This window comes from Mustela nigripes, chromosome 12 (genome assembly GCF_022355385.1).
Source record: "Mustela nigripes isolate SB6536 chromosome 12, MUSNIG.SB6536, whole genome shotgun sequence".
NCBI classification, from domain to species: Eukaryota; Metazoa; Chordata; class Mammalia; order Carnivora; family Mustelidae; genus Mustela; species Mustela nigripes.
Window position 1 is genome coordinate 104008096 of NC_081568.1, and position 25548 is coordinate 104033643.

Genomic DNA, 25548 nt, shown 5'->3' on the forward strand with positions numbered 1-25548 from the left:
AAAACATATTCTGCCTGGCAGCTGCAGCATTGTTCTTGTCATTTCCAGATAAAATCAGCCAATGAAGGTTTCCCTTCTACCACTTCCTCCCTAAGGTTACGAGCAAGTTCCATAGTGTCCAAGTTCTGAGGGGTGTGGGAAGAGTGCTGGGTCCTGGTTGTTGATCCACTTCTACTGACACGGGCACGTGCTCAGAGATCTCTCTGCGCCAGCATGCCCCGTGGTGTCCATCTGGTCATCGGTCCCAGATCTCACAGAGTCTCTCTCAATTCACTGGCTTGTCGGCTGCTTCTGCACCTGCTGAGAGGGTGGGTCAGGGAAGCTTTTCAGGTGTTTCCCCATGTATGCCCTGCGGGACACCCAAAAAATTGTTGGGGACCCTCGTGGCTGACACACCCCATCACTATTTCTCAACAGCGACTCCATCCTCCTGGCCCAGGGGAATTCTTCTGTGGGCCAAACCTGGAAACTGAGACATAGGTCTTCAGTCCTCCATCCTCTCTAGAGGGTAACTTGGTTGTCCCCCAGCTCTGAACTAAGGCCGGTGTGTTGGAGGAAGGGAGCAGCCCTCGGGACCCATTCTTAGTGATACTTGCCACCCTCTCCTTATCTTGTTTCCCTTCCATTCCTCTTCCTTGTCACATGAGAGGGGGCTTTTCCCTTTTAATGTCATTTGTGTAGAGACATTCAAAAGTGGAAAACTGACTCTCCTTACACTGCAGTACCAACCCAAACCTGAGGGTCAGGGAACAGGCGGCTTTTGCTGTTCTGTTGGGGATGGGAGGAGGGGAGAGGAAGCAGTAAATGGTCCAACAGAGCAGAAATCTAGAATTTCAAAATACCTTGCCATCATATATCTCTGGCGTCGCATAGTCAGTTCAGCCTTTTTTGGCATCTCCAGTTTTTATTTGTCTCCTACCTGGATAGCTACAATTTAAAAAAAAGTCATCTTGAGTTCTAAATCTGGTCTTGCAGAACCTTTCTTTCATCCATTTCCCCAGACTAATTGACATACAATTACATATAACATGGTGTATGTTCAAGGTGTGCAATGTGCTGATTTGATACATGCATTTATTGTGAACCGATAACCACAATGAGGCTTGTTAACACCTCTGTCGTCTCACATGGTCTTTTATTTATTCTTGATACTGTGGTCGGAGTGATTGACTTGTTTTCAAGTGTAAATCGAGTCATGATACTTCCCTCCTCCAGGGTTTCAGCGCCCACCGCCTTGAGGGAAAGTCAGAACTGACTTGAGGGAAAGTCGGAACTGCCGGGACCGAGACAAGGTTGCAGTCTGGAATCCGCCCATCTGGTCTGCTCCCGACCGCTAGCTAAGCCACAGATGGGTCCACCAGCGTGTTAGACTGAATCCGAGCGTTTGGCTCTTTGTGACGTGCCCTTTCCCCTAGGCTTTCCACCCATGCATCTGAATCTTCATCTAAGTGGACATTTATCTTTCACGTCTTAGCTCAAATGCCACCTCCTTAATGACACTGGCGTACTCCCAACTCTCTTCACCAGAAGCTGTGATTCCGTTCATTGTCACTGTCTACTGTTCCTACTGACTAATGTGTCTGCTTCCTTCACTAGACTAGGAGCATCTTAAGGGTAGGGACTGTGTATCATCACCTTTCCATCTCGGTGCCTAGCTCAGTCCCTTGTGGCACTGGAGGTGCTCACAAAATGTTTGAATCAACAGTCAGCGGGCAGGGGTGCTACCAGATATCAAATCACCACTAAGAGGACAAAGGCTACTGGCCTAAGAGGGAGGCACTGGCTTAAAATATCAGTTTAAGTATTTTCCTATTTGTCCTTTCCTTTTAAGTCCTGTCCCCTTCCTGCCCACTTGGAGGGCCACAAAGCACAGCACGGGGCATTTTAAACTGTGCTGTACACCCCTGCTGGGCCTCTAGGCAGACGCTGATGGGGACACTGTACATCTGGTGGCCCAAGTCAGTCAGCAGAGGTTACAATTTGCATTGGGCACCCTCTCTTTTCTGACAGGAAGCACAGGTGATCATTCCACACATTTATTGAGTGATTGCTACATTCAAAGCACGTTGCTAGGTGTTGCTTATAGTGTTATTAAAAAGAGTTTTATCGAGACCAGTTAAAACTTTTAATTTTTTTGAGTTTTAGTTTTCATGGATATTCATCCAGACTTCATTTTCATCGGGGACATAAAGGGCCCTGTGGGGGGCATTTGGTAACTGGGTACTAATCGATCTTGAATATCTCTAATACTGTGCTTAAGGAAGTAGCCCCAAGGTCAGAAAGAGGGTGGCATGAAAAAGGAAAGAAACAATACAGAAGTGCTTAAACTAAGTGTGATACATCCAGAGAATGGAACCCCCTGAAGGGGTTAAAAACTGCACGTACAGACTGGGACAGAGCTTCCCAAGAAATTACGTAAAAAAAATAAAAATAAAAATAAAAATAAACACTATAGAACAAGGCACACTGATGATAGCATTTATGTTACTCCCTCCTCCCAAAACAATTAGATATTTCTATAAGCACTTAATATAAATGCATATAAACATGTCAAAAGGACGTAAATTCTAAAGACGGGACTGAAAGACCCAGGGGAACTTTTCTATCTGTACTATTAAAGAATGTTTGCAAAAAGAAAGCACCTAGGAATGAGTAGCATAATCAAAGTGTTTTTTCTTTTTCTAAAAAAGGAGGGTGGGGAGATAAATATTCGAAGATGTTATACCATGGTGAAATGGAAAAGGAACGATTTTTCTAAGTGGTAGGTTGTTAAGTATTGGGAACGGATAAACTTTTGTACCTGTCTTCTTAAACAGGGTCTGCAGTTCACCGTTGGAGCACGATGGAGTGGGAAGGGCACAGGATTAGCAGGCGCAAGGCCTGTCTTCTTGGAGGCCTTCGACTCGGCCTATCACTTAATGTTGCCGAATCTCAGATTCTATAAAATCTACAACATGGGGATAACAATAACACTTAGGTCATGGCCCCGCTGTAAAAATTTGTTGTGAACTGTTGAGGTGGCCATGAGCCATAGCCCATGAAGTTCTGTGTTTTCTATTTTTATATATAACACAGGATTTCAATGCACAGAGTATACTCTAAAATAAAGGCTCCGCTAAATGAGATCAAACTTAATCACTAAATAGAAAACTATTAACAAAAGTGTCTTTTTAAAAGAGATTATTTGACAATTCATAAGTCATCTGCAAATTTTATGGGTTATTTGGAGCCCAATCTGAAAACCAGTAGCTCTTTTCTTCCTGGCATGTCTAACATGCTCTAATGTGTCGCCCAAGTTATTAGTGCAAGTTGTGTCTACTCAAGGAATTCAAGCTTATTTTAACTTAAATGAGAAATAAAAATCAAATATCATGCAGCAACAGTCTAAAACCAAATAAAAAGAGTATTTTGGTTGTTGTCATTGTTCAAGATCATTTCTACAAGAGATAAGGTGTATACAGTTATTTATGAATCAATACGAAAAAAAGAGAAAGATCATTTGAGATCACATTAATATTAACTCTCTAAACTTCCCACAGTGCTGGCAACACAAAATCACCTGGTCCTAGTAATGGGTTAAGTATCCAAATAGTACATTAAAAAAGATACTGGAAATATATTTAAACCCCTAGACCTTGACTTTGAGGAGAGGCAGGTGAACCACAGAGAAATAAGCCAAGTTCTGCTAGGGAAGTGTCAGCCTCCTTTTATCTGTGGCCCTACAACCTTCTAGAAATGACAGCCACATGGAAAACCAACACATTAACAGAAAGGATGGCATGTGACATTTAATTTCATCAATAAGTCAATAAAAAAAGTGAAGTTATTTTCAGAAACAACAAACACTTGAGACTGGGTTTATGGAAGACAGAACTTAGCGTGTGTAGAAGACCCAATTTCCGTATTTCGTCTCAGTCACAAAGGACTGGGAAAGTCTTAATTCACACTAACAAACGGAATTCTTTAACAACTCACCTTGAAATGCCAAGAGACTCTTCAGTTTACCAGAGATGGCCTTGTTGTGGCAGCTGTACAAAAACACTTCACCTGGAACTCAGGTTTGCTGGATTTCAATGTTTTAAAATGTTGTAAGTGGCATATTTGAGTTTGCAGTTTTTAATTTTACCAGTTAAAATTTATTTAAAAAATTAAATATTAACAAAGAGTCTCAACACGATTTGAGTATCAGTGTCTTAAGACATGAGTTCATTTGTGGATTGTGTTGTGTGGAATCTGGCTTTTTGAAACTCTCTTCTAGGTTTCCATGAGTCCCGACTCTTTGGCTATCCCCTCATCCAGTCTGTCTCTTTCACATGCTTTGGTGCTGCAACTGCCCCAAACACCATTTTCATCTTGTGTTGTCATTCTCATGCCCTCCATTACCATTACATATTGTCAGCATAATTCCCAAATATCGATCGCCAGCTCCCATTTTTCTCCTACCCGATCACCTCTCCATCTGGCTAGTCCAGAGGCACCTTACACTCAAAACAAAATGAACCCCTCCCTTCCTTCATCTTGCTTTGTCTTGCCTCCTCACCTCCCATCTTGGGGTTCACTCTCAGTAAAGGAGATTGTTCACCTGGCTGGCCAACTCAAGAGATCTGGGCATCAACCTGAATTCTTTTCCTTGTCATCTACAGCAGCCAAGAAGTCCTACTGATTCTACCTCCTAGATAGCCTCTGAATCCACTCCATTTTCTCCATTTCCAGTGTCACTGCCATAGGCAGTCTTTAAAGAGAGACAAGCATGATTTGCATTAACAAAGAGACTTACAAAACATACCTTTTATTATTTCTGTACAAAAGCTTCTTCACTATCTCTGCATTCCCTTCAGAATAAAACCCGAATCTTCCACATGATTTACCAAGACTTTATTGACCAACATTTTCCCACTTCTCTATTGCCATCTTTGCTATACTCTTTCCTAACATCCCATGTTTCACCGCACTCACCCATCTAATTTTCTAAACATCTCAAATCTTTGAGATTTGAGGTTTCTAAACATCTCAAATCTTTCATCGTTAATCTCTCTGGACCTTTGCACCTGACACGCTCTTGGCAATTCTCTGAAATTTCAGCCCTCTTCAACTAGCATGCTCTTCCCTCTTCTGGGAAAGACTTCACAACTCCTCTTCCTTCTGGCCTCCCTCATTCTGGTGCCCTCTTCTGTGACACCACTTAAGTACCGTGAAATAACTATCTGCACCCTACACTAGATTATAAGCTTCTGTCTCTGCTCTATATTCCAAAATGGCATCTGGGACATAGCCTGCACTCAGTAAGTATTTAGGTAAGAGAGTAAAAGGCCCAAGTTTGGTGATCTTGGATCACTTACAGGTCTGTTAACAAACAATGGACCCACAACTGGATTCCTAGCAAGATGGCATTCTGCTCTGTGAGTCTTTAAAATTAACCCAATTGAAACCCAAACCTTCCTCAAAAAGTTAAAACATGAAATTACCATATGATCCAGCAATTCCAACTCATGGGTATATACCCAAATAAATAAAAGCAGGGACTCATACAAATACCTGTATATGAAGCATCACTGAAGAATTATTCACAACTGCCAAAAGGGAGGACCCAAGAGTCTGTCAACAGAGGAGCTGATAAATAAAATGTGGTACATCCATACGATGGACTATCACTCAGCACTGGAAAGGAATGATACATGCTGCAATACAGATACACCTTGAAAACATTACGCTAAGTGAAATAAGCCAGACACAAAAAGACAAATACTGTATGATTCCTTCTACATGAGGGGTATCGCTTATCTAAGGATCAGACCATGAGATACTTCTGCAGCTGATCTAATGTGATCAGTGTGGAGAGGCCTTTACTTCAATGGAACCACAATGGACCACAAAGTCACTCAACACTGACTGCCAAATCCACATTCTGCTTAGCTATGGTTTAGTCTTGGAGGATGAATTTTATAGGTTTACAGCTCATTTCACTAGGGAACTTAAGAGATGAGTGGTCTTCCCAAGGCCTTCAAAAAGAATTTCCTACTTAACTTTTATGGACTGGGAACTTTACATAAGAAATGCACTGTCCTTGGATTATCTGAAGTTTGTAAGTAAAAAAAACAAACCCCAAACTGGGACTAAAATACATTGCATAAATATGACCTGCAAACAAAGTACGATTTGCAACTGAATGATAACAAGCATTGTAAACATCAACGGAGGCTGAAGGAAGAAGTTCAGGAAGAACAAATCTAAAATATATAGTTAAGAAGTACCCTAACAGAGATCGTTCTAGAAGCAAGGCAGTCAAGCTGGAGGGGAAAAACTGTACCAGATACATGAGCAAAGATCTCCACCTTTGGACTGGTGAACCGGGTGACCAGACTGATCACTGTGGCAAACGGGGCAGGTGCGAGCATTTGAGCCTCTTCCCTTCCTCTCCCTCATCCCCCTTCCAAAGGAACACCCCTGCAAGGGCCCCTATACATAAAAATGAAACATCCGTTAGTACAGTGCCTGTCACATAGCACAGATTCAACAAACACTCCTTTCTCTTCCATATCGTACTGAAGTTGTTGAGAAAGTATTTCCTCCAAGTGCGTCTGCTCTCTGGCCATGTTTCATGATACCGACATTCCATCTAAGATGTGACAATCAAGTCCTACACGTGAGTCATATAGCTAGGACTTCCAGAGATGCATACATAGTAACTCAGTTATAAAACACAGATAACAAGACAAAACCGTGAATGTTGCTAGAAAAAATACCCACAAAGGAGGTTTCCTGTGGCACAGAAATGGGCTTAATTCTGTATTTATTAGGCACTCATTATCATCTTAGTTTGGTGTTATTAGGAGAGAGCAGAGTAGTATTTCTATCCCTGGGTAGCTCTGATGTGAACGTAACTGGCAAAAGTAGGTCAGAATTCCATACAACTTTGAGTTCTGAATGTCGGGTGTCTTATATTAGGTTGTAAATCCTGACAAGACAAATGACAGGATTGCCTGAAAGCCTTTAAAATTTGTTAAGGCAATCCCAACTTGCCTAGTGAAAAGCAGCAGGTATTTCTGGCTAGCCTGACATGTCTTTGATAAAAACGAAGGTGAGTGTGTACCCACTCTTTGCTGGCCCCACTTTCACAAAATATCTCCTCCTCCTCCAGATTTGCTCTCGCCATAAAGATTTATTATTTATTTGTGTCCTTTCATGCAAAGGACAGAAGGGACCTTATGGAGATGAGAGAATTGACTCGTTGCCTTTTCCCTATCCTAGTTCAGATGCAATTTCTCTTCTTGGGTCGCCTGTTTTGGATAAAAATAAAGGTTTCTTTTCTACCTAGTGTACTAAGCAGAAATCACCAGGCAGTGTAGTGTTGAGTTTTTGAGCTTTTTTTCTTGGTTAAAATTGTTAGCTATTTTATTAACCAAAAACGGTTTCTTTAATTCATTAATGATGCTTATGTTTCTGTGACAATATATATCACTTTCCCATTAAAAAAAAAAAAAAAACAAAACTGTTGAGGCAACCCCTGGGTGGCTCAGTGGGTTAAAGCCTCTGCCTTCAGCTCAGGTCATGATCCCCAGGGTCCTGGGATTGAGCCCCGCATTGGGCTCTTTGCCTCGGCGGGGAACCTGCTTCCCCCCAACTCTCTGCCTGCCTCTCTGCCTACTTGTGATCTTGGTCTGTCAAATAAGTAAATAAAATCTTAAAAAAAAAAAAAAAAAGAAAAAACTGTCCTCAAACTTTAAGGTCCAATTTTATTTTATTTATTTATTTATTTATTTTTTTTTAAAGATTTTATTTATTTATTTGACAGAGAGAAATCACAAGTAGATGGAGAGGCAGGCAGAGAGAGAGAGAGGGAAGCAGGCTCCCTGCTGAGCAGAGAGCCCGATGCGGGACTCGATCCCAGGACCCTGAGATCATGACCTGAGCCGAAGGCAGCGGCTTAACCCACTGAGCCACCCAGGCGCCCCAATTTTATATTGGAAATAACGCACTTTCACAATTTAAAGTTAAGGTGAACGATCCATTGGTCTCCTTTCCAACAATGCTCCTTTTCCAGTAATTTAAAAAATATTCTCTCACATGCAAATCATCTTCTCAATAATTATAGCACTGTACCCTACTTGAGAAAATTTGTTTTCAACGTGTCATTCTTAACTACTTCTTACCTGAAAGTTAAGATTTTATATAAACTAATTTACCTCATGAATGATCAAGGAACAATGCCAAATATACAGAAGACAGAAATTCAATGAAGACTCTTTCATGACTTCAAGTATAGCCTATCAGGAATGGTAAAATCACGGGACACCAAATTAACAACAGGATTTCTTTAAAATCCCAACAGAACACTGCCACCCAACCCATCTTCCCTGCAGCCTGCCTCATGTTCCAGAACGGATAGAGGATCAGGTCTACAGGGAGAGAGCCGCTGAGCTGCACAGTGTGCAGCGAAATAAAACCATGGTAGGCTACAGGACACACGTGACAGAAGACAGTCCATTTGAACGGGGCAAAAAAAAGAGTTTTCAAAGGTGGTGGTTTAATTTTGAGCGTCCCTTTTATTTCCACTTAAAAAAAAAAAACCACAACCCCCCCACCCAAAAACCCCTGCAAGCTTTTTTTCTGCTCTCCAGCAGTTCAATGACAGCAGAACGTTACATTCTGACGGTGCCGAAGCTTCTTCTAGAGGGACAAGGAAGGATGCTACTTCATGCACACTTTTTAATCTGCAGAAAGAAAGGGAGGAAAAAGAGAGAGACAGGAGAGAGAAAAAAGGCAGAGAGAAGGAGAGAGGAGAAACAAAAACTAATTTTCCAGGCAGGGAAATACTTATAAAACCTTTTATGTCAAAGTCAGGATTTCACAACATAACACACTAATGCGAAATCCAGTAGCACCTGTAAGAGGTAAGCAAATGCCGCCATCACGTAGTAAATGCTTTTTCAGAAGTTATCTGTAAAAGACTGAAGGAAAAAAAGATAAAGTACATTCTCCAGAGAACACCAAATGTATTTCAAAATAAAAACTGTATTTTTGATTTTCCTTTTTTCAGTCATTTTTTTTGTACAAGAATTCATCATTATCAGAGAATAACTGATACACAATGGGATCGATCTCTGCTCTCCTTGTCTGTGTCCCTTCAAGTCCACATGTTCAGGTGACAGTCCCCAGCATCATTTTCTGATAAATATATTACCACAGTTGGATCTAAATATAGATACATTATATAATACTTGTCTCTGGGAAAATCAGATTTTAATAGGCAAACTTTTATTTATATAATACAGAAATGGAGAAAACTGCAGTAGACACACAACCTAATTATGACTTGTAATGATGATTTCTAGATACTCTCCTACTGTAAATGAGTATTTAAAATAGTCTTAAGATTTTATTTATATGTGCACTTGTGTCCACCTTATCCCATATACTGTACACGTCTAATGACACTCTGGGAATTTAAAGGTGCAGCCCTCAAATTGTGAAATCACTAAAAAGAGAAAAAAATTAGGCCCTATTGGACGAGGAAAAAACTCACAAAATTTCCAATTTTAAACTTCTTATCAGTAGGAAAATATTAAAAATAATTTTCTGTATATACATATGGGTATATGTATATAATGAATTACACACGTCTCACCTATCAATACAATTCAAGGGGAGACATTTTGGTGAGTTATTTTCCCATTAAATGACGACTATGTCAAAATTTAAAAATATCTTATTACATCATTAAAATAATTCACTTACCATTTCAACAGCTTGCACTGTTTTTTTTTTTTTTTTAATTTTTAACTCTCATAACTAAATTCCCTGATCCCTAGTGTTAAATCCCCTATTTAAATTAAAATCTGGTGCTCTTTGTTACTCAGAAACTGATGGATAAAATCACATCTACTTCAAAATTCCATCAACGCAAATAAATTTTATTACCTGATTTATCAGAGAAATATCTCAGCTCTGAGCTTGTGTACCTAAATTTACCCTCCCTATAATAAATAGGTGAGGAAAATATCCTAAAATAGATGGAGATAACTTACATGATGTCATAGCACATAGAATACACGATGATTAAGTGCCTGATAGAAACTTTTCAGAGACACCTGAAAACTCACTTTAGAAACTAACTTTAGAAAGAAACCATTTATTTTTCACTCTAGTATAAATTAATATGTATGTATTTACATACATACACATACATATATAAAACAAAATTGTCTAGTGTTGAGTTGCTATTTGTGAGTGAAAAAATGGTTACAAATTGATTCATTAGCTTGATTTTGTACTTAACAATTCCATCGTTTTGGGGTACAAACAAAGTCAGTGCATTTGCAGACTCTACCATAGAGTCAAAGACTCAAGCATACACTTTAAAAAAGAACCCTCCCTCAACATCACAGGCATTGTACAGCGAGGATATATGGACTCTGATGCAATCCCTAACTCCGTAAGCAGACTAGACAGCACTTGGCTTGCTTTTAAAATAGCTTCTTAAAAGAAATATAGAAAGAAATGCATGTTTGCTAAAAGTCTTTTAAAATTACATCAAAACAACATTAAAACTTGTTCATTGAGAAGAGCCTACTGAATTGAATTCCTGTTTGAAACGCCTAGTTAACAGTTCAGAATATTGCCTTGTGAGGTTTGACTAGAGATGTGGCTGATGTGAAGACCTGGACACAGTACACGGCTCCAATCCGAATAGTCCTCTGATCGGCTATTTGATGGAAATGGATCCCCTTTAAAATTGCTATACACCTTAAAATGATCTATAATAAACAGTTCCCCAATAACCATTATTAGTTGTAAATTGAAATGCATTGATCATTCAGAAAAGATTTCTTGCAAAATATATAAATAAATGTAACTGCATATTCTGTAAATATACTTAACATTGCTAGGCCAGACCGTCGAGGACGGGCTGCTGTATTTCAGTACTGTGTGTCAAATTTATTAGAAATTTAAAAAGAAAAATTTCTGAGGGACTCAGCTGCCTTCGTTAGTTGGCTTTAAAATGTGTAATAAAATGGGAGACAGTTTCTTCTCATAAATACATGGAATCAATATGGAAAAGTAAACTATACAGCAGACAAGATTCAAGAACACCAGAGTGTACCAGAGTGGTCACCGAGTGAAATATCTTCCAGTATAAAAAAAGGGAAGAACTCTATACACCCAGTTCTAGTGAGTATGTTTCAGTTAAAGATGCAGCTCTCTCTCACTCCTGGCAAGAATTAATTGGTAATGGCGCTGCTTCTCAGCAGTGCAAAAATATCCTGAGAAATTATTCAGATTACAACAGAAGACAGGGCTTTCATCACTAAGTTTCTGCACAAAACACAGCTTTAGATATCATAAATAAATTAATTTAAAAAGCAGATAGCCTTCACTGTGTTGAACACAAAAAAGGGGATGTGACCCAGACATTGTTAATTCTCCCATTGGCTAATATCAGAAAAAAAAGATTGCATTAAGTGTCTATTTATAACTTTCTAGTTAACTATGGCCAATAATATACATGGAGGTAATTTGTAGTTCAAGTTTTTCATCTCTTTTTCCCCAACTAGCTACGAGCTGAATTCTAAAATTTACACTGAAATATACAATTCCAATTTTCAAAAGATCATCCTCCTGGAGGAGGAGTGATATTCAGATTTTATGTGCGATCTTGTTGCAGAGCCCAAACAGTCCTATGAAGTGAGACAGTGTATTTTTTAATCAATTGGCACTGAAATGTAACTTTCCTTAGCTGCATTCTAGTAGTTTGGCCAAGTTATCTCGCAATTCTGTTAGTTCAAATATTTTTCCATCAAGAATTTCTAAGAGTGTCTTCAGGTTATTGCGAAAAGCTTCTTGTTCATTTTGACTTTTCTCCAGACGTTGTTCTAAGTCAGACAGCTGTCCCTCCAGGTCTTTGTTCCGAATCTCTACTTCCTTTAGAAACAAAAATGTGATACATATGCACATGTCAGTTCACAACTTAGAAAACAATACAACTTCTGTTATTACTAATTTCATGGTAGCTGATGCAATTTGACGTGCGGGAAGATGAGCTTCTGTATCTCAAGTTAACACAATGTACGGAGATTTTTAGAATTCTGCCCTCAGAAATCCACGTGGTTTTATTGACAGGCTCATTCCAGAATCCATCTATCCAACCCAACAGATACTTCCCAACTGCTTAGTTCGTGCCAGGCAACACTCTGGGCACTTCAGATACCGAAGAGGATTAAAGATCCATTTTGTAGGGACGCCTGGGTTGTTCAGTCGGTTAAGCGTCTGCCTTCAATCCGGGTCATGATCCCAGGATCCTGGGATCAAATCCTGCATCAGCTCCTTGCTCAAGCAGGGGAGCCTGCTTCTCCCTGAGAACCATTTTGTGGATTAGCTACGTCCCATTTCAAAATTTCAATTGTGCCCACCTCTTTTTCCCCTAATGCATAACAGACTGGTAGCACTCTCAGCTGAAAGCAGGTAGAGAAAAAGAGAATACGTTTTCTTCCTTAATGGGAATTCTGGAGAAAGACTTGTGAGACAACAACTCTCTAACATGGAAGTATTGGGATCCTATGAATGTGTTAATTGTCTTTGTTTTGCCTCACTATCCAACTGAGTGCTTATGTCAGAGGAAGAAGCTCAATGGCTAAAAACTATAGTCAAGATCTATGATAAGCGTACATGTGAGAGAATTATAAAGCTGACAGTTCCAACATACTGCAAATCATAGAAAAAAATGACAAAAGGCAAGTATGAGTTTATGACAAAAATATTAATTAAAAAAACAGAATCAAGTCTAGCATACTTCAAACTTAGAAGGTATTGCTCTAGAAGTGTTACTAAACATGACAAATATAGTAGGAGATTCTAAAAAATAAAATGATATAATGACCCAGAGATTTAATTTTGGTTAAAACTTTAAATTGAGAAAAAGAGCAGAAAACCAACTATGACACTTTACACAAGGTATTAAGATAAGCAGTTAGTTGAAAGTTATATCCTTTCTGGAAAAGGATATCCTTTCTGGAAACCTCACTCACATACGTCAATTATATGGGACAATGACCACATTCTGGTGTTAATAATACAATATGAATCAGCCTCAGAAAATATTTTTTTTTAAAGATTTTTTTTTAAAAAGATTTTATTTATTTATTTGTCAGAGAGAGCACACAAGCAGGCAGAGTAGCAGCCAGAGGCAGAGAGAGAAGCAGGCTCCCTGCTGGACAAGGAGCCCGATGCAGAACTCGATCTCAGGACCCCGGGATCATGACTTGAGCCGAAGGCAGCGGCCAAACCAACTGAGCCACCCAGGTGTCCCTCAGAAAATATTACGTTTCAAATGTTAATACATGGTTTAAATGTAAACCTTATAAAAATTCTATCAAATTTAAAGGATGGTGGATCACTTTTTTAAAAAAATTTTTTGAATGAGAAAAAACCTTGAATTTCAGCAGCACAGACCAAACCGGCAAACACTGGAATGCATGGGGACAAAGACTGTATATTACTGTTCAAACAGAAAAGAGCTACTGTTGTTATGGGCACTTTTTTCCAAAATTTATTTTTTACAACATCTGTACAAACTAAACTTTTGAGGAAAATAATGGGGAAATTGGCTTGAATATATCTAAGAAAGTAACCCACTTCTAGGAGTCTGAACATAAATGTTCACTTGCCCTGACAGAAATAACTAAGAGTAAGGCTTCTTACTCTTAGAATGCCAGGAGGAGCCACCAGAACCTGGGAAAATACTAGAACACAGCAGCTCTAATGAGTAATAAATGAAGATTCTAAGAAATCCCAATCTAATATGAAAGCATTGAGGGCTGGAGGTTTCCCAGGTATGTTTCTAATCTCTTCCCTGTGAATAACCCACAAAGGGAAGATAAGTAAACGGTGAGCAGGATTTGAAACCAATAAAATACTTATAAATGCAGAAGCCACATGCATGGAGTCTCCAAACTAGGAGGGAGAAAACAGAGCCCGGATCAAATGTAAAAATTCCACTCATGACTGCACAGCAGGCTCTCTTGCCTGCTTCAACAATAAGCTTAAGAGTAGAATGTTTCCAACTATAAAAATAGACCAAATGTCATTCAATAGAAAACACCCACTTTACCAGGCACCGCCCAGTATGCCCTCTGAAGCCTTCCTTACAGTGAAAGGCTTCCTTGTTCTCCTTGCCAATCAATGAAACATGCAAACATTTTCAATGGAAGCATGCAAAACACCACATTTCCTCAGCTATTAAAATGGCATTGTTCTATCTAGACAGAGTGTCATACTCTCAGCCATTTCTCTGATTGGAGGAATTTTAGGAGTCAGATAACAAAAGGGATCCAATACAGTGCTGACAGTGCTGGTCTATTCTGAGGCAGAGAATGTAATCCTAGAGCAAGAGTGGCCAACCCCGTCAGTGCACACAGGCCAACACCAGGCAACCAGTGTCCCGGACGGTGGGAAATTCCCACTAGTCTGCCTTATGTTCCTGTTTTCCAAGCCTCTCTTTCTCCCTCTTAACATATTCTTCTGCTTCCAACCATTTCTGTGCTACTAGCTGCTGCTTCTTCACTGACATGTAAGCACATGCTGGGGGAATCCAGAGACCTGGTTCAGTCCTGATAAAGCAATGGAGGCCAGAGCTAACTTGCTTCCAAGTGCTTTAAAAGACACTAACTGCAAGTATAAAATCTTAGTGGGTAGAAGGTCACATTCTGTATTGTTATATATGGCACCTCAACACTAGCATGATTAGAACAAATTTACACAATTATCACCATCATCATTGGGACCACATCAGGCTCATTTTCCGCCAGCTTAAGTCCTGCATTTTTATTTTTTTAAAGATTTTATTTATTTATTTGACAGTGAGACAGAAATCACAAGTAGGCAGAGAGGCAGGCAGAGAGAGAGAGAGAGAGAAGCAGGCTCCCTGCTGAGCAGAGAGCCCGATGCAGGACTCGATCCCAAGACCCTGAGATCATGACCTGAGCTAAAGGCAGAGACTTAACTCACTGAGCCACCCAGGCACCCCATAAATCCTGCATTTTTAATCTAAAAAAAAGTTACAGAAAAATTCTTTGACAGCTGATTCCCACGTTAAGCTGTTACAAGCAAGATATATTGCCCTATTAGGTCATCAACCTTCATATGTAACACAACATATAAACCATCAAAAGAAGAATCAGTAATTCAAGAGAAAAGTGGGCAAGAGACACATACATGAGTTTTGAAGAAGAGACAGTCAATGATTATTTACTAAGCATCTTCTATGTACTAGCAATAGATAGAGCAGAAAATAAACAAAGGCAGTTCTTGTTTTATGCAGCACACATTCTAGAACAAGGAGACTGGCAACAAGAAAGCAAGCGCTTCTGGGACACCAAGATAACGGTGACTCTGTGTGCTGACTTCTCTCAGCCATCCTCCCAAACTATAAAAACCAATAATAAGAATAACACCACACAGATTCCATGACTTCAAAGTAACTTGAAGAAACAGAACAAATCAAACTTCAATTTCCAGCAAAGACATTTCCCAAGCTCTCTCTCTAACCCTTTGCAAAGGGCAAGGCGGGGTCATGGAGCAAGCAGAACAGAGGGAAGAGGAAAACAGAAGGCTTAAGACTGAACTCTAATAACCCTAAAGCCTGTAAGTGTTGAAATCCTGAATAATCAAATAAACAAAGTTTTGGTAGACCAGAGCGGAACTACAAGGAAGGGACTGACTTGTGCACACGAGACAGGAGGCAATCTTGGAGAGGAGAAATGGGCACAAAGAAAGAGAAAGAAGACTGCTGGCACACTACAGTAAAGGAGAAGAAGCAACACAGGGAAACTTAAAGTCTTCTAAGACAAGAGAAAATTAAAGCAGGGAAGGACACAGAGCCTCTCCCCCATTATCTTCCAAAAAGAGGGTGGTTTTGAACTGAGAATCTGTAAGCCACTCAAAACTGCCACTCAATCCACAAAATACAAAGGTGTGAGCTATCTTCATCTACGTAAATTATCCTAAGATGAAAACAGAAAATGAAAATCTCGACACTTCAGTGAATGAAAATAAAAGCACTGCCTCTCCCGCCGAAAAAAAAAAAAACAAACCCAACTATGAAGCGCAAGAAAACAGAAGCCTCCATTCTGAATTAAATACTGTCAAATAGGGTGCCTGGCTAGCTCAGTCAGAAGAGAGTATGACTCTTGATCTCAGGGTCATGAGTTCAAGCCCCAAGTATACATGGTACTAAAAAAATAAGTAAATGAACTTTAAATATTTTCAAACAGGCATTCAAAATAGAGCCTGACTCAGATACCAAACACTAAAAACAGAAATGAGCCAAAAAACTAAAAAAACAGGAATGATTAAACCCTGAGAGAAATAGAAGAAAAAGGCAAAATTATATTAGAAATAGAGACTAAATCATAAAACTTAGTTTAATTTAAATTTATTTCATTTAAATTAAATGAAATAAATTTAAATTACATTATGCTTTACTCAGTTATTATTTTTAAATATTCAAGGGAATGCAAGTGAGATAACGTAGTGGAAATGGTCAAAGAGAAAGTGTTTGAAATAGAAGAGAAGAAAAGACCATCTAACTACATATCACTGGAGCTCCTTAAGAACACACCCCAATAGGACAAAGCTAATATTTAAAACCTTTACATAAGAAAACTTCCTGGAAATAAAGGAAGACCCAAATCTACGCATTAAAAGGGCCCACCAAGTACCTAAAAACATTGACCCCCCAAAAAATCAATTCTGAGAAATATCTTAGTAGAACTCTTAGACATTAAAAATAAAGGAAGGGGCGCCTGGGTGGCTCAGTGGGTTAAATAAGCCTCTGCCTGCGGCTCGGGTAGTGGTCTTGGGGTCCTGGGATGGAGCCCCGCATCGGTCTCTCTGCTCGGCAGGAAGCCTGCTTCCCTCTCCCTCTCTGCCTGCCTCTCTGCCTGCTTGTGATCTTTGTCAAGTAGATAAATAAACTCTTAAAAAAATAAAAATAAAAAAGGAAAAGTGGCACCTGGGTGGCTCAGTCAGCTAAGCATCTGCATTCAGCTCAGGTCATGATCCCAGGGTCTTGGGATTCAGTCCCTCATTGGGCTCCCTGCTCAGCGGGGAGTCTGCTTTTCCCTCTGCCTGCTGCTCCCCCTGCTTATGTTCCCTCTCTCTCTCTGTCAAATAAATAAATATAAATCTAAATAAATATATATCTATATGTATATATATATAAAGGAAAAGTCCTCATAGCACACACACAGGAGCCCTAAACTTCCAAGGCAAGAGAAGTAGACTGGAATAGATCTCTTAAAAGCAACATAAGGGACTTCAGGGTAGCTCCAGTGGTTAAGTGTCTGACTCATGATTTCAGGTTGTGATCTTGGGGTCCTGGGTGCCTAGCCCTGTGCTGGGCTCCATGATTAGCAGAGAATCTGCTTCTCTCCCTATCCCTTTCTCTCTGCCCCTTCCCCTGCTCATGCTCTCTAAAATAAATCTTAAAAAAAAAAAAAAAAAAAAAAAAAAAGCAACAAAAAACAAGGGAAATGTAGTAGCATTTCCAAGAAACTCAATGAAAGAAAATTGTGAACCAAGTACTTTATATCTACTTGTCACCCAAGTCTTTTATTTATTTTAAAATTACTTTTTTTTTTTTTAAATTTCATCTGCTTATTTGAGAGAGAGTGAGCACACAAGAGGAGCAGCATGCAGAGGGAGAAGCAAGCCCCCCCCCCCCCCCTGGACAAGGAGACCAATGTAGGACCTGATCCAAGGACTCTGGGATGACCACCTGAGCCGAAGGCAGATGCTTAACTGACTGAGCCACCCAGGTGCCCCAGTACTAAGTCTTCTAAAAAGCAACTTAGGGACGCGTGGGTAGCTCAGTTGGTTAAGCAGCTGCCTTCGGCTCAGGTCATGATCCCAGTGTCCTGGGATCAAGTCCCACATCAGGCTCCTTGCTCGGCAGGGAGCCTCCTTCTCCCTCTGCCTCTGCCTGCCACTCTGTCTGCCTATACTCACTCTCTCTCCCTCTCTCTCTCTCTGACAAATAAATAAATAAAATCTTAAAAAAAAAAAAAGGCAACTTAAACTCATGAGCTCTTCTGGAACCATCTGCTAGAGGAAAAGCTTCATCCATATTACCGTAGAAACTTCAGAGAAAGGATTGGTGGTACTAGATATACCATATGTAATATATATCAAAGACTAAAACAAAGGTGAAGAATGGTTAAAAAATAATATAAAAATTTAGTTTTTTTAAAAAAGATTTTATTTATTTAGTTATTTATGAGAGAGAGAGAGAGAATAAGAGTGAGAGCTAGAGTAGAGGGAGGAGCAGAGTGGGAAAGAGTCTCAAGCAGACTCCGCGGGCCGAGAGCAGAGCCCAATGCAGAGCTGGGTCCCATGACCTTGCGATCATGATGTGAGCCAAACCTAAGAGTAAGATGCTTAACAGAGCCAAACCAGAGCTCCCCCCAACCCCAAACGCTACTTATTCTGACAAGGTAGAAATAATACAACTAAAAAGCAGGAGAAAAAAAAGGAAAAGAGAAAAGGAGAATAAGCTTCTAATTATTTAATAGGTTATAGTTCAAAGTCAGCTACCATTAAAAACTAACAGACAAGGGTGCCAGGGTGGTGCAGTTGGTTAAGCTCCCGACTTCTGATTTACACTTAGGTCTTGATCTCAGGGTCATGAGATCGAGCCCCACATTGGGTTCCGGGCTTGGCTTGCAGTCTGCTTGGGTTTTTCTCTCCCTCTCTCTCTGTCCCTCCCGCTCATGCTCTAAAATAAGTAAGTATTTAAAAAATAAATAAATAAAAACTAATAAACCAGATAGTGAAAGTTTAAATATGTATACAGGTAAGTAGGAGTATTTTTTTTTTTTAAGAATTTATTTATTTATTTATTTATTTGACAGGCAGAGATCACAAGTAGGCAGAGAGGCAGGCAGGGGGCAGGGGGTGGTGGTGGTGGTGGTGGAAGCAGGCTCCCTGCTGAGCAGAGAGCCCAGTTCGGGGCTTGATCCCAGGAACCTGGGATCATGACCTGAGCTGAAGGCAGAGGCTTTAACCCACTGAGCCACCCAGGCTCCCCAGTAGGTGTATTTTTAAAAAGTCTAAAGTAAACACTAAACAAAATTAAGACCTTAAATATCAAAAGATATAAAAAAGGACAAAGAACATATATAGAGAAAGAAAAAAATCAAATTAACATAACACATAGGAATTATTACATAAAACAATGACAAGGTAAAACAAAGCATAAAAAATTGTATTGATAAATAAAAAATATTTCAGTTTGGCTCACAAAGCAGTCTCTAAGTATTACTACATGACACATAAGAAGCATTCAAAAACTGATTTTAGATGAGGTCAAAAAAAGGTTGTATTAAGTTACATTAAGTATATATATTAAAAAAAATATGTGATCACAATGCAGTAAGAGTAGGAATTGAAAACAAAATCATAAAATAGAAGGGTCCTTCCATTGAGCACTTCATTTAGGAAGGGCAAAAATAACAGGATGGGCAAAAGATAATGAGAGGTTTTGATACTGGTAGAAAAGGTGGCAAAAGAAGGCACTTTAAGGCTAAAAGCTGCAATGCACAATAAAGATATAACCATTATATTTAAGTACCAACCTCCTTATAAAGTAGGAATTACAGGAGCTGTAAAGAGGCATAGATAAAATCACACTAATGAAAGACTCACTGTGCCACTCTCAATCCAGGAGAGAGCGAGTGGAACACAGGATGGGTAACAATACAAAAAACAAAAATTATAAATTCAATAAGGAACATCACCAAAGAAACACCATACATGAGATGACACAAAAAAGCACAGTCAATTATGTAAAGCAGAAATTATACAAACCCTTGTGTTACAAGATAGTAAAACTAGAACTTAAGAAAAAAAAAAAAAAAAAAAAAAAAAAAGGTCCTTCTGCCAGGAAATTAAAGCACCTTCTGTTACTTTTTATTATTTTTTTACTTATTTGAGAGAGACAGAGAGAACAAGCAGAAAGGAGGGACAGAGGGTGAGGGGGAAGCAGGCTCCCCACTGAACAGAGAGCTCAACGTGGGGCTCCATCATAGAACCCTGAGATCATGACCTGAGCCACCCGGGCACCCCTTAAGTGCCTTCTTTTATTTATTTTTTAACTTTTTATAAAGATTTTAATTATTTATTTGACAGAGACAGAGATCACAAGTAGGCAGAGAAGCAGACAGAGAGAGGGGGGAAAGCAGGCTCCCTGCTGAGCAGAGAGCCTGAAGCGGGGCTCGGTCTCAGGACCTTGAGATCATGACCCAAGCCAAAGGCAGAGGCTTCAACCCACTGAACCACCCAGACACCCCAAGTGCCTTCTTTTAAACGTATCATGGGTATAAGGGAAATAAGATGAAAATTACAGAATTTCAGGAAATAATGATAATAAACATACTAAATATCAGAATCTATGAAACATACCTAAAGCAATCATCAGAGGACAATCTATAGCTTTAAACACATATACATAAAAGTAAAAGAATGAAAATAAAGGAATTAAATTCTCTTCTTAAAATGCTTGAGAAAGAATAAGTACACCAAAACAAAGTATGAAGCAGGAATAATAAAAATCAAAGGAGAAATTCATGGGGCTCCTGGGTGGCTCAGTGGGTTAAGCCTCTGCCTTCGGTTCAGGTCATGATCCCAGGGTCCTGGGATCGAGCCCTGGATCAGGCTCTCTGCTCAGTGCGGAGCCTGCTCCTCCTCTTTGTCTCTGCCTGCCTCTCTGCCTACTTGTGATCTCTGTCTCTCAAATAAATAAATAAAATCTTAAAAAAAAAAAAAGGAGAAATTCGTAAGGTAGAGGACAGAAAAAAACAGTGGCACTAATTAGACAAGAAGGACAATGGACAACTATATAAAATAAGATAAGAGAGTGCTCGCTGACTCTGTGAAACCTAGATGGAAGCTTGCACAGCCCAGTGTCTGCAGAAGAAATAGAGAATAATCCAGGAACTACTCCATAAAAATGCACCAGGCCCTGATGGTGTCAGTGTTCAAAGACCCAGGTAGTTTCAATACGCCATCCGCTATTGCAGAGCACAGAAAATGAAGATAACACATCAAGTACGACTGAAGTATTACTGTGTGTAAAGTATAAGCTTGATGCCTCAATCTTATAAAAACAGCTCTCCCCAGAAGAAGAAAATTACAGACCAATACCACAAATGAGAATTGTGTAAAAATGATAAATACTAAAGACCAAAAATCTAATACCACATTAAGAAAATAAGATGCCATAGCTAAGTGGTATTTATTCCAGTTATGCAAAGGTGGTTAGGTATTAGAAAATCCACGAATAAAATAAACCATATTAAATAGACCTAGAGAGAAAATTATGATTAACTCCAGAGATACTTAAAAAAAACAAAAACAAAAAAACCATTAACAAGATTCAACACTCATCCCTGATAAAAACACACTAATAGGAACGAAGGACACTCTCCTAACATGATAAAATGTATTTTAGTATTACAGCCAGCATTTTACTTAATGGAAAAATACTAGAGGTATTTTCACTAAGATGAGGGACAAGATAAGCCCATCATCTCCACTCTTATTTAACACTGTAGTGGTGTTTTTCACAGGTGTAATTGGACAAGAAAAATCAAGAGGCTTAATAATTGGGTGAATAAAAGTAAAATTACCTCTGTGGGCAGTTATGTGTTATAATACCTAAAAAATCTTGAGAATCAATGGAATAAATGACAAAACTAGCTCAAATAATAAAATAATTTAGTCAGGTAGCTGAACGTAAAAATAGCATACAGAATTCAACAGCTTTCAAATATACAAACAATAATCAATTAAAAGATATAATAGTAGAGAAAATCCCATCTGAAATAGAAAAAAAGGAAGATATAATATTAATAAATAAGAAACATGCAAAATAGCATGTTGAACACCTTGAAACACTCCTGAGAAACAAAAAAGTGGATGTGAACAAATGGGAAGACATCCCTTATTCTTGAATAAGACAGAAATTTCAGTAGATATTGCTTCCTTGAAGTCATATTATAAATTTTAAGCAATCCCAATAAAATTTTTTTATGGAGCTTTATTTTCAGTTGACACAAAGATTGGTACCAAACACTGAATTTCATATGATAAAACAAATATGTAAGAATACTGAAAAAAAAAAAAAAAAGAAAAAAGAAAAAGGAACTTTGGGAGGAGTTCCTGGTCCTACCAGAAACTGAAGCCTTTACTGTTGGTGCAGTGTGGTACAGAGGCTAGGTGACTAGCGGGCTGGAATAGAAAGCCTCGAGTAGATCAAAATGTGTATAGAAATCAAGTATCTCCAATCTCTGGAAAAATTAATGAAGTTTTAAATAAATGGTAATGAGGTAACTGGACAGACATTTGGAAAGCTACATCCACATCTCATACCACACACAAAAGAATAAACCCAAAACACTCAGAGATCCATGTAAAAAATGAAACCCTGTAAGGACTAGTGGGAAATACACATGAATTCCTGTATCATCTGAGTTTGGAAAAGAGCTATCTAACTATGTGATCTGCAAGCCAGAACCAAGAAAAGAAAAGAGTAATAAATCTGACTATTACATAAAACACCATCTTAGGCAAAGCCAAAAAAAAAAAAATTGGGAGAAATTTTTAACATGTAATCAGATATAAAAAGAACTCCTGCAATATGTAAAGAACTCCAGAAAGAGAACCAAAAATCCTCTAGGTAAAGGGCAAAAGACATGAACACCCATCCACCCATGTACAAAGAGATATTGAAATGACCGCTAAGCTTATGAAAGATGTCCATGTCACTCATGAGATATGCAGATTAAAACTATCATTTCTTATCTATTGACAACACATTTTGTTGGCGAGACAATGGGCAAAGAGGCACTCACAGTAGTGGTTTAAGTAGGCACCAGCACAATCTATTACGGAGGGGAATTTGACATTGTTTAACCAAACTACGTATGTATGTGTTTATTTCCTTACTTAGAAATCTTCCTTCTGAGAATCTATCCTTCCTGGCTAGCTCAGTCTGAAGAGTATGAGACTTTGCATCTTGGTATAGTGAGCTCAAGCCCCACAGTGGGTGCAGAGATTACTAAAAAATAACTAAACAAAACAAAACAAAAGAACTTAAAAAAAAATCTATCCTGAAGATATACCTCCAACAATAACAAAATACCTGTACACAATATTACTTATGGTAGTAGTGTTGCAGAACACTGGAGACAACATAAATACCCCCATAAAGGAATAGCTGAATAAACTACCACACACACAAGTGAGGGACTTTACAGCTATAACAAGCATGGACAAGATCTAGATGGACTGAAACAGTGACTCCCAGAATGTATTTTCAGTTAAAGAAGCAAAGTGCACATGAGCAATGGAGAGCATGTTACCACTAAAAAAAAGGGGAGGAGAAGGTAAACAAAGAGACCTATCTGTTCATTTGTGTGAAAAGAAATGCAGAAAGGATTAACTAGGAACTAATGAGACTGGTTACCTACAGGTGGCAGGTGGAAATGGGGTGGGAAGGACCGCGCAGATGCTAGGGTAGTAGGGACTAGAGGTGAGGTCTCTAAAAACAACTTTCTGAATAGTCTGACTTTTGGAACCATGCTAATGTTTCATATACTCAGGAAATGCATATATAAATAAAATGTAGAAGAACAGATAAGAAAATATGAAAATAGAATACAATATGATACAAATGAACGTAAGTATGTTTCTTTTTTTTTTTAGGCTTTATTTATTTATTTGACAGAGAGAGCACACAAGCAAGGGGAGCAGCAGGCAGAGGGACTAGGAGAGGCTTTAACCCACTCAGCCACCCAGGAGCCCCCACAAAATCTTTAAGAAAAAAAAAAAAAGAAGAAGAAGAAATTTCTCTCTGGAGAAATAGCTAATTCCAAGGCTGAGGACTGAAAATAATATAAGATGAGCCTGGAATATGTAGTTGTCCTAAAACATGAAGACATTCTTTAAAGAATGACAGAGTCACATAAAAAGGAAAAAGAAGCTGGACTGAAGGGGTTCCCACTGGCCAAATCTGGGACAACTCAAACATCAAAATAAATACATATGACAACTAAACGCAACACATGAGCCTAGAATAAATCTTGGACCAGAAAAACAAGTTTTAAACTTTGTTATAAAGGAGATTATTAAGACAATTATGGGAATATGAATAAGGTCTGTAGACATATAGTTTCTTGATTTTGATGGTTATATAAAACAATGCCTTGGGGCACCTGGGTGACTCAGTCATTAAGCGTCTGCCTTCGGCTCAGGTCATGATCTCAGAGTACTGGGATGGAGCCCTGCCTTGGGCTCCCCGCTCAGCAGGAAACCTGCTTCTTCCTCTCCCACTCCCCCTGCTTATATTCCTTCTCTCGCTGTCTCTCTCTGTCAAATAAATAAGTAAAATCTTAAATGTGTATATATATATATATAATATATGTTTATATATAATATAAATTATATGTTAAGTAAAATCTTAAAAATCTTAAATATATATATATCTTAGTTTCTCTGGGACAATGTGTATGTAACTGGGAAAACGTTTGCCAGAACCGTCAGGAACGTGTTGGCAGCGTGGCCACCTGAAGCGGTGGGGCAGCTGGACAGAAAGAACAGACACTGTGGAGTCCAAACCAACGTGGGTCTCACTCCTTTCTTTCTTTCTTTTTTTTTAAAGATTTTATTTATTTATTTGACAGACAGAGATCACAAGCAGACAGAGAGGCTGGCAGAGAGACAGGAGGAAGCAAGCTTCTGGCTGAGCAGAGAGCCCGATGCGGGACTCAATCCCAGCACCCTGGGATCAAGACCTGAGCCGAAGGCAGAGGCTTTAACCCACTGAGCCATCCAGGCGCCCCGGTCTCACTCCTTTCTAGTCCAGCACCTTGTCAACTTGCAAACACTCCCGAACTGCGGCCTTCTCTTTGAAAATGGGGATACAACACCTGCTAGTGTGAGAGTACGAGCAAAGGCACATGAGTGCTTGGCAAACGCCTAAATCGCGGCAAAGACTCCGAAAATGGCAGCCTGAACCAAAGGAACGAAAGACAAAGCTCCACTGAATTCCCCCCTCTTCTTCAAGCCCTGAGTACATGCTTTATCTTTATCTCAACAGTGGGCTTTTTCAACCTTGGCACTATTGACAGTTTGGTCCCGATAATTGGATGTTTAGCAGCATTCTTGACTTCAACCGACTACAGGTCAATAGTACTGCCCGAGTTGTGAAAATCAAAATTGTCTCGGCACATTGCTACATGTCGCCTGGCACAAAACTGCCCCACTCGAGAACCAGTAATTTACACAGATCATTAAAATGTGGGAACAACAATTAATAGGGCTAGCCAAAACAAATCAGATGGCTGCAAGTCAGTGATGGGAGAGGGAGAGGGAAAAGTTTCAGGCCATATGAAAAACTTACAGCTTTTCTCCACTGTCCCAGAATTCTGACTACCTATATAAATGGAGATTGGACAAGTGAACCTATATAAGCCTCAGTTTCCTCCGGTGACTGTTACA

General features: G+C 39.2%; 1 protein-coding gene across 1 annotated transcript in view; it reads right to left on the bottom strand.

Moving 5' to 3' along the window:
• Positions 1 to 8992: 8992 nt before the first annotated feature.
• The window catches only part of HOMER1 (homer scaffold protein 1), a 132930-nt gene continuing 116374 nt past the window's right edge, over positions 8993 to 25548 (bottom strand). Inside the window, exon 9 of the mRNA XM_059418129.1 lies at positions 8993 to 11919. Within this exon, the coding sequence (XP_059274112.1) occupies positions 11731 to 11919 (189 nt within the window). The 3' untranslated portion in view covers positions 8993 to 11730. The remainder of the gene's footprint in view (positions 11920 to 25548) is intronic.